This window comes from Oreochromis niloticus, linkage group LG5 (assembly GCF_001858045.2).
Source record: "Oreochromis niloticus isolate F11D_XX linkage group LG5, O_niloticus_UMD_NMBU, whole genome shotgun sequence".
NCBI lineage: Eukaryota > Metazoa > Chordata > Actinopteri > Cichliformes > Cichlidae > Oreochromis > Oreochromis niloticus.
In genome coordinates this window covers 31,332,508-31,342,943 of record NC_031970.2, presented here as the reverse complement: position 1 = coordinate 31,342,943, position 10,436 = coordinate 31,332,508, and the positions used below count along the sequence as shown (strand labels likewise).

General features: G+C 42.2%; 1 protein-coding gene across 1 annotated transcript; it reads right to left on the bottom strand.

The window, feature by feature from the left end:
• Window positions 1-398: 398 nt before the first annotated feature.
• cxxc1b (CXXC finger protein 1b) lies at window positions 399-8,180 on the bottom strand. Its single transcript, XM_019358637.2, is given in 15 exon segments — window positions 399-991; window positions 1,358-1,510; window positions 1,627-1,723; window positions 1,807-1,856; window positions 1,938-2,048; window positions 2,141-2,348; window positions 2,466-2,581; window positions 2,583-2,645; window positions 2,753-2,860; window positions 3,110-3,256; window positions 3,424-3,579; window positions 3,773-3,909; window positions 4,029-4,129; window positions 6,475-6,590; window positions 7,921-8,180. Coding segments are annotated over 15 exon segments (1,713 nt in total). The 5' UTR covers window positions 7,924-8,180; the 3' UTR covers window positions 399-844.
• Window positions 8,181-10,436: the final 2,256 nt, after the last annotated feature.

The following is a 10,436-nucleotide window of genomic DNA, read 5'->3' as shown; positions in this document are numbered from 1 at the left end:
ATACACACAATCACAAAAAATAGGGTATTCCCTTAAAAAAATATACAACATAAAATGTGTACAATTACAAAACTGGTGCTTGTTTTTGTCCAGTGTGAAAAGGTTGGCACATGTAAAAAACTGAAGTGAGTCTTTAGTGTTTAAGTGTGAGTACTCTTCTTAAAGGACACAATCTGCATTGCAGTACCCTCAGTTTCAGTTCCCAGTGGAGTCTTTCTGCAGCTTTTATTTTTTCCTCTCATTATATCCATTTATTTATGTATGTATGTGTCACTTCACACTACATAAACATTCTCAGTGAAGCTGCATTAATATATCATTCTTATAAACTTTGATAGTCACATTTAGAAAGTATAGAAATGAAGGAACAAGTAACACATAACTCTTACACACACACCTCATACACAACAGGTTTCAGGTGTTTATTCAGGGTAAACATAAAAAAAAGAGCAGTTTTCAATCAGCAGTAGTTCATCTACTACTATCAGGAAAATATATATTATCATACACACATTTTTAAAATAATTATCTAGTTAGAAAATCAGCCTCCAAAAAATTGGTTGTTAATGTTTATACCCCTTACTTCTCAAAACTCATGTTATGTAAAGTACGGGTGCACCAACATGTTAATTCCAGCTGTTCTGCCTGGCAAATGACACATTTACTGATTGCGGTGGGTGATGTTTCTGTTTAAAATTTAAAGAAAAAGAAATCATGAAGATTTCTTTGTTTCCCTGAAACACATTATGGAATCAAACGTAAAAAAAACCAAGAAGTCCAAAATTTGACAATTGGTGCATCCCAAATATACAGTGATCCACAGATCCAACAGTAGCAGAGTTGACTACCTATCCTTGTTGCTACGGAGATCGGTCGTCAACGGGTCGTGCTGAATAGTTTGGTGCAACATCAGAGCGAGGAGACCAGCTCTGTTGGTCATAGCAGTCCTGACATTACGTTCCTGTTCAAAGAGCTCGTCCAGCTTGTACCACTGTGTGGGGGGAAGGAAAAGAAACAGACCAGTGTGGAAGAGCCAGTGTTAGTTATTTAAAATGACAAAGTCACAAAGAGATTTCCGTCTCCTGGGATTGAGCTGAGGATCTTCAACTTTTTACTGCTCTGCCTACTTTATGTCCTTTAATTTGCACAGGTGAATGTAAAGGCTGGGCGACCCCCCCACCCATTTCTACTACTCAGCTGAAAAAAGCTGCTGTAACCAAACCCTTTTTGGTCCATTACCTGCATTCCCCAGGAAGCTGCCCAACATCTCACCTGATCTGACACATTACTTTCTTTGACTTTGGAAAGCTTGCACAGTTCAAACAAACTACTGCATCAATCGTGAAGTTGGACTCACCACCCTGACACGCTCCAAGTCCACCTCGGCTCTCCTGAGCTTTTCCCAGTTGTAATGTTTGTTGCACTTCCTTTTGGAGACTCTGCAATATTCTCCTGTCAGCTCAAACACATTCTTCACTAGAGGGCACCCACACACCTCATCCACAGGCACCTGTGGATCGATCAAAAGAAAGACAGATTAAAGTCTTCACATTGACTGGACTTTACGCTTAGTGGCTTCCCCCCGCCACTTCTTTGCTTTTACACCAAGAAAGCTGTTTTTCTGACCTTTGGATCTCTGGAATGCTCTGGACACAAAACCTGAAGCCTCTTGCAATATGTCTTGCTTTGTGGGTTGTACACATCACAGAAGAGCCTGGTTGCGCTGCAAGACAAACGTCATCTTAGTAAATCATCCAACTACAGAAACATTCAAAAAACTTAAAGGCAGCAATGAACTTCACTAACCCTTCTATCCTTGTAGGGTACATTGACCCGAAGGAGGTCTGGCTCTCATACTGTTAAATAATCAGAAAAATAAGTGTTTAGGTAAAGAATGTGCTTGCAGCAGTATCAAGAGAAATGAAAGAAATGATCACCTTTGCATAGCATCTCTCCATATGTCTGAGTGCCACTTTTGGATTGATCGGGTGACTACAAGACACGCAGAAGATCTGCAGATCTGTGTCCTCGCTGTCGCCTTCATTTACCTGCAAGCAGGAACCAAACCAAATCTAGGTGTTCCCTCTGTTCTTCATCTGCAGTTTCAAATTAACAATCAATGCCTGAGATGTGCGCTCACCTCCTCGTCCTGCTGAACCGCCTGCTGCTTCGCTTTGGCGATGATGCCCTCCAGTTCGTGGAAGCGTCGCTCCATCTCGGTGAGGCGGAGCCGGGCGTTCTGCTGTTCCCGGCGTATCCGCTCCAGCTGCTTCTTACCGTGTTCCTCGGCAATGCAGGGGCTCTGCTGCCACTGCTGGATACGCTGAGGGAGGATCTCATAGATCCGGCTGACAAGAACAAAGATTTTAAAACTTTAAAAAAGTGAAGTAAAAATGTGAAAGAAAATTCCAAACGCTTTTCCAGTAAGTTAAGAGAAAAAAACAAAAGCAAAAAGAAAGTCTTACTTGGCGGCCAACTTCATGCCGCAGTCCTCAGAGCAGTATTTGGAGTTGGGTCTTGCTCCCTCCACACAGTTCGGTCCCAGGCACTGACGCTGACCTCCGCTATCTCGCAAATCCCCCCCTCTCGCTGTGCCTGCTTCTGTCTTTGTGCTTCTGCTTCTGCTTGTGGCGACGTGACTCCTTCTGAATGTTGTTGTGTTTGTTTGTTTTTTTTCAAAAACAGATGTTACCATTTTAACACGCGGCAGCTCTTAAAATATCAACATTTTCTATGAGAAAACCAGCCTTACTTTCTTCTCAAACTTCTTTTCTCGTCTCTTGACATGCTTCACCTTTATAGCTTTCTTACGCATGACAGGACTGAAGGGCACCTCGTCTTCGTCCTCACTGGCCCACGCCTGCATAAGAGGAGTGATTGAGTGAGTGCATGTAAAAGCAGTGGATTTATATAAGTGAGTTTTTCCTTCCCACTGTCGCCAAGTGCTCGCTCATATGGGGCTATCTAACTGTTGGGGTTTTCTCTTTAATATTTACCTTACAGTATGAAGCGCCTTGAGGCAACTATTGTTGTGCTTTGGCACTATATAAATAAAATGGCGTTGAACTGAATTGAATATGCAACAGCGTAATGTGAATCGTTCTCCTACCATGCTGTCGTCCAGTCCTGCCGTCTTGTACTGCTGGTAGAGTTCTGCCTCGCTGTCGTAGTCCTCAGAGTACCGCCTCCGTCTGTGGTGGGAATTGTCCCTCCTTTCTCTCAGAGAGAATTCCTCATCCTTCACACGCAGCATTTTCTGAACACAAGATTGATAGGAATTTAGAAAAGCATACAAACAAACAAAAAAAACAACCTTTTGATTTACACCCTACTTTTGATGTCCCTTGCACGTTAATGTATAATTACTATACTATTACAATATATGAGGCACTGTTAACACATTATGGAGCTAAAGGGACTTACCCTGGCTCGCACTTCACATTGCCTGAACCTGCACTTCTGTCTGATTTTGTTGGGGCCTCCAAACTTCTTCATGTCCTTGCAGAAATCACACTGAGCACAGTCTTCAGTCCTCCTGCAAGGCTCACATTCCCCGCACATCCTCACTGAACGCTTTACCTGGGGGAAATTAACAAGAGGCAATATGAGTCAGGACATCCTGGAAAATAAAAAATGAAACTCAAAGCAAAAAATGTACAGACTTTACAAAATTATCCATCACTCCATAAGGATGCGAGGAAGATCAGCTAACCCCAGCCATGCATGTAGCGAATCCATCTCTGCTTATAATGACCACAATAATACAACTTACTTTGGATCCACGCCGCCTTTCACTTCTATAATCTGGAGTACTTGGAGTGCTGTACTGTCTTTCACCTCTGTCAGAGTCGGGATCCTTGTCACGATTTTTCTTTGATCTGTATTTTACTTCCAACAAGGGGTTTTCTTCTGGTGATCACAAATACAAGGAAAAGGAATCTTGTTAATTTCCAGGCAAATAAAGAAACAGATTGTTTTTTGTTTTTTTTAAAAAGCAAAAAAAAAATAAAAAAAATAATTATCATCACCTCTGCATCTCACGCAGTACCATTCCTGGATTGCCTTCGCCATTTTCTCAGTGATGTTAATGCAGTGGCCATGGAACCACTCATTACAGTTGTCACAGCCACTGTCACAGAGAAAAAAATGCATTTAATGTATGAAATACTTCTTCTGTGCCATATTAAACATGACAATACAGGTATAAATTTTGAGGTGACATAAAAATGTCATATCATGTATGAGACCAAGACAAATTTGGATCTAAAAAGACAATGTTCAAGATAGCAACACACACACAAAAAAAACATAAGAAAACTTTTTCCAATAAAAGTGGAAACAACAAACATGTTTTCACCGCTTAAGAGCAAAAAGAACCCACATCACAACAAGGCTATGGAGGAGGAGATACTAGCAGCTGGTGGTGTGTGGCCCAGATGTAAAGAAATTACTCCCCCCAGGCCTCACTCACGCACTCACTAGTTGTGTACCGACTGACAGGAACAGGAAAGAGTGGTTGGAAATTACCGTTGGTGTTACAAGAGGGTAAAGAAGGGCTTTAAGCACCTGGGTAAAAACTAGGGATGGACCAATCCGATATTACGTATCGGTCCAATACTGACCTAAATTACTGGATTGGATATCGGAGAGAAATAAAAAATGTAACCCGATCCATTAAATATCACAAAAGCATCTCACAAAACTTGCAACATGGCGTAACCCAGCTCCTGACCTTAGCACGTCGGAGGAGTATGCATCACGTGATAGAGCGGCTGTGATGTGTGAGACCTGTCGGCGGTCTGGTTGAGCATTTGGAGCCGCTATGTGCTTCCAAAGCGGCATTTCATCTCCGAGAAAGCTATCCCAGAGAAGTAAAGCAAGTGTGTAAGTTCATTTCTGAATGTTTGTATAGCATTCCCACGCTAAGCTTAACAAGCGATATATGGAGCGACCGCCTCTTCTTCTCTCCCTCCCTCTCCTGTTGTTACTTGAAATCATAAAACTGATCAATGATCGGCTAATCGGCTTTTCTGTTGCAAACTCCTGCAAACATCCCACTCCTGACATCACTTCGGGGTTTCCGTAGTGTAGTGGTTGTCACGTTCGCCTCACAGGCGAAAGGTCCCCGGGCGGAAACATGGGTCTTCGGGGCAGGGATAGCTCAGTAGGTAAAGTTTTGGCCCCCGTGATTGGAAGGTCAGGGGTTCGATTCCCCTGAACGGCTACCCTGAGGTACCCCTAAGCAAGGTACCGTCCCTACACACTGCTCAATGGCAGCCCACTGCTTCACTGAGTGAATGGGTTAAATGCAGAGAGGAATTTCCCCACGGGGATCAATAAAGTATACATTATTATCATTATTATTATTATTACTAAATCCCATCTCTCTTGTTTGTTTATCGCCCACTTTGCGCCAGAAAGAAGAAACCAATGGCAGGTAGGCTATAGTCCTTTTTTCTTTGGGAAAGTACCATCTGTGCAGTCTGCAATTCTGCTGAGGAAAGATGTCGAATCTATTTAATTATTGTGGAAATATAATTGATGTCTGTGCATTTGTTTTACACGTGCATTAAATTAAAGTTGATTAAGTATTATGAGGTGGAGGGTGGGGGGTGGTTCCCTATGTTTTTTGCTGCGAATTGGCAACCCTTTTAGATAGGGGAAATATTAAACAACCTAAGTACTCTTTAAAAGACCAGAATAGGGAGGATGGTGTAGGTTTAAGTTTATTAGATTGATTAGTATTGCTGAACTATGAAATATTTTGGGTGCGGTGTATTTTTTGCATGCAGGTATAACAGAATAGCTTTAATGTTTTGTTTTTTAAAACTTGAGTACGAGTTTTATTGATTATAAAATACACTATATGAGATTCATATTGGTATCGGCAGATATCCAAATTTATGATATGGGTATCGGTCATAAAAAAGTGGTATCGTGCCATCTCTAGTAAAAACTGGACCCATGATGAAACAGTACAACAAGTACAAAATATTCTTCAGTTTTAATATGTGACCATACTGTGCAGACTGCTGATGAGTTACACCGTTACATTTCATTAATCATTGTTAAACTAAAGTGTTAAGCAGTTACTTTATCCTTTCACTTAAAATTTCCAGGAAAAACACTAACTTGGCTACTTTTGTGGTTATATTTGATATATGCTGCTTCACTACTTTTGCACTATAATGCTGCTGCTGACACCTTGGTTCACACTGACAATTAGAAAAAAGCTGATGGGAAAAGAAGGATGGAAAATGCCTGGAATTTAGTTACACTTGCAAATACTGCTGCCTCCAAACTGCAAGCATCAATAAAATGTTACGGTATTGTTTTCTATATCTCTGGATATCATTATTGGTAGTTTTCTTGAAATAGAAGATCTTCATTGAAAAAAAATCGCTGATAACATTGATGAAGCTAGCGCCCAGCCCTACTGCACGTACTGCAAATATAAAACTGATATATACTTACATCATGAAGCAGTTGATGTCTGGTTTCCGACAAATACAGTAAAGAGGTGCGTTCTCCCCCTCCATACCAGTGTTCTCAGGCACTGGTACATGGTCCGTGTCAGACACTTCACTGTCCTACAACATACCACATAGAACCACATTAGAAAGGACATATATGCAGACATGCTAATTATACCTGGCTAAATGGATGCAGTAACAAAATGTTACTCAGCTACTCTAGTTATTAGTTTCCAGTTGTGTGCAGTTGCTCCAGTCTTACTGACAGTATACTGTTTCAAACACCAGTGCCAACATTTTAGTTTTTAAATCTTAGTACGCTTCTGGACCAAGACTTGTGGCCTATTGTCTGACTACATTAACTGCAGTTCATAAACATCATTCATTTTCTCCTACTTATTTTATTCAGGGTGCATTCCAGCTGTCATAGGGCAAAAGTACACCCTGGACAGGTCGCCAGGCTGTCGGAGGATTATTAGAAAGACGCAGACAACCACTCACACCTACAGCCAACTAACCTAACCCCGCGCATGTCTTTGGAGGAGTTCAACACCAGTCTGGCCGAATCACAGATAAGCAGGGTGTCTGGGCTGCAGAGCACAGCTGTGTCAGAGACTCTCTACATCAATGTAGCGTTAAGGATGAGGGTCAGGACGCGGAGCGATGGGTGCACTAACACAATGTAAATATTAGAGTTCTCGCCATTGTCAATATGCTGTTGTGCTCTTATTCGTATTATTGCAACCATATCCCTATTCTAGCTTACCCTAAAATTTTGGAGAGAATTGGTCTGTTAATGAACGCGATCAATTGTTTGGGACTGGTCTAGGAACCACGTCGCATAAAATACTCTACTTTCGTTGGGAAAACTAATTAAGGGTAAAGTCGCACTAATAACACCTACCACTCACGTTCATATGCGTACACTATGATCACTTCCACGCAGTAACGTTGTAATAAATATAATCCCCGGTAAAGTCAGTTAGCGAACACTACTGGCATGTAATGCCAATGACGACCATTTCACAAACTGTAGAAAATGCTTAAAATGTTGTCGGCACCAAAAGTGAAGGGCTGACAGTTGCGTTTATATACGAACCGTAAGCGCTAATGTTGGTTAGCATCAGCTAAAGCGAGGAAGTTTGACACTTGCAGAGGCTGTGAACGCAGAGAGAGCTTAAAAATGCATTGTGTTTTTTGTTTAGTTTTTGTTTTGTTGCTTTGATTTGTTTTTTTGTTGTTGTTTTTTTGCATTAAGATGTTGCACACAAAATTAAAGATATAACGGTGACTTAGCTGCCTGTTGGATAAACCCATGGACCTTAGAAAAGATCAACACTACTCGGATGTAAGCACCCGTGTATAACACAATAGGCAAAATTACGCTCGCTAGCCTTTCCACATCATAGGCTTCACATTATATAAATATTTTTTTCAAAATACTCACCATGATCTGAGACCGTTTAAATATTTTGTTACTCTGAAAATATGGCTGTATGAAGCTAAACTTTTAGCTTGACGGCTAACGCAATGCTAAGATTTACACGGAAACGATCAGCGGAAATCGTTAAAGTACTATTGGTCTACATTCTTCTTCTATGGTAGCAGCCTGGGCAGAGTAACACCCAACTTTAAACTGCCGCCATCTGTTGGCACCAATGACCGTAGAAAACATTATTGCGACAACACGTTTTTTGGGGAAAATAACAGAGATTGAAACTTTACTGATAATTTGTCCAAGTTGAAAATGGTAAATGGTAAATGGCCTGTATTTATATAGCGCCCTTATGGTCCCTAAGGACCCCAAAGCGCTTTACATATCCAGTCATTCACCCATTCACGCACACATTCACACACTGGTGATGGCAAGCTACGTTGTAGCCACAGCCACCCTGGGGCGCACTGACAGAGGCGAGGCTGCCGGACACTGGCGCCACCGGGCCCTCTGACCACCACCAGTAGGCAACGAGTGAAGTGTTGCCCTCCTCCAAAAATATCATGTGACAACCTCATTGCCTTACAGAATCATGACGTCACGCACATGTAGAATCTTACCACCACTTTGATCCTTTGGTCCTTTGATCCTTAAAACCCATAAATAGCGGTGAAACGCAATGACTTTTAGTCCGTTTCTCGCAGCAATCTTTGCAGCACTGAACCGTTCGCCAGAAAAGCCTTTTGAAATATTTGGATCCTTTGCATAGTCACTGTTTCCAGACTCAACATGTCTCAAACAGAATATCCAAAGGGACAAGAAGTTGACCCCAACGCTGTTCCCTGGGATCAGCCACTAGACCCTTACCTCTCCTCTCTTCCTTGGTGTGACCAAGTAGAAATAGAGGAAAAGCGCTTGGAAGAAATGGAGGATGAAATGCTCACGAACGCAGAGAAGGTTAAGTTATTGATGGAGGAAAATGAGAGAAACAGGGCTGAATTAAAAAAGTTGTCCTACCAGCTTCAAGAAAAGGAAGCTATTATTGAGGAGAAACAACAGGATCTCCGGGACATGGACAAAAAGAACCAGGAGCTTAAAAGAAAGCTTGATCAAGCTCTGCAGCAAAATAAAAAACTCGTCCAAGGGAAGAAACATGAGGACATGAAGAAGAGAGGGATGGACCGCAATCTCCTAGACATGGAGTTAATGTACAGTATTGAGAAAAAAAGGCTTGGTGACACACTGCAAGCAAATGAAAAGCTTCTACAAGAGAAAAGGCAACAGGAGATCAAACAAAAAGAAATGGATCGCAAGCTTCAGAGCATCAAGCAACACAATGAAAGCTTGCAAGGAAAGCTTGATGAAGCTCTGCGACAAAATAAAAAACTTGTCCAAGGGAAGAAACATGAGGACATGAAGAAGAGAGGGATGGACCGCAATCTCCTAGACATGGAGTTAATGTACAGTATTGAGAAAAAAAGGCTTGGTGACACACTGCAAGCAAATGAGAAGCTTCTTCAAGAGAAAGGGGAACAAGAGATCAAACAAAAGGAAATGGATTGCAAGCTTCAGAGCATCGAGCAACAAAATGAAAGCTTGCAAGGAAAGCTTGATGAAGCTCTGCGACAAAATAAAGAAATCCTCCAAGAGAAAAAGCAGCTGGACAGAAAGCAGGGAGACATGGAGTGCCAACTCCAGCACATGGAGGGAAAAGACAGGATGCTGCAGGTAAAGTTTGATGAGACACTGCAGAACTATCAAGAGCTGCAAGAACTTCATAACAAAATGAAGTACAAAGTAACTGAGCTGGAAGGAGAAAATGAAAAACTGCAAAAACAGGAGGCGACATCTAAAGTACTGAAAGAAAGGTTGGAAGAAAAACAAGCTGAATTAGAAGAAGTGGAGAAAAAATGCAATAAACTGGAGCAGCAAAATACAGAAACAATCGAGGAGTTGAAAATCCTCATCCTCGAGAAAAAAGTGCTCATAGAAAAGCATCTGGAGAAGAAGAAAAGACGCTTCTTCCGCTTCTTCCGGAGGAGGGACACTCCTTCTTTCACTGCCGCCGATGTCACCTCGTCTTCCTCCACCTCCGTTCCAACTTAATCCCCCCCTCCCCCTTTAATTACTAACACCTCTCCCATCCCCCCCCCCCCCCCTTTTCACACTCACCCCCCAACCAGTCCCGACAGTTGACTGCCCCCTCTAGAGCCTGGTTCTGTCATAGGTTTCTTCCTTTAATCCTTTAAAGGGAGTTTTTCCTATCCACTGTCGCCTAGTGCTTGCTCAGAGGGGATTGTTGTTGGGGTTTTCTCTCCTCTATCTCTTTACCTCCTTTCTCCCCCCCCCCCCCTTTTCACACTCACCCCCCAACCGGTCCCGACAGTTGACTGCCCCCTCTAGAGCCTGGTTCTGTCATAGGTTTCTTCCTTTAAAGGGAGTTTTTCCTATCCACTGTCGCCTAGTGCTTGCTCAGAGGGGATTGTTGGGGTTTTCTCTCCTCTATCTCTTTACCTCCTTTCTTCCCC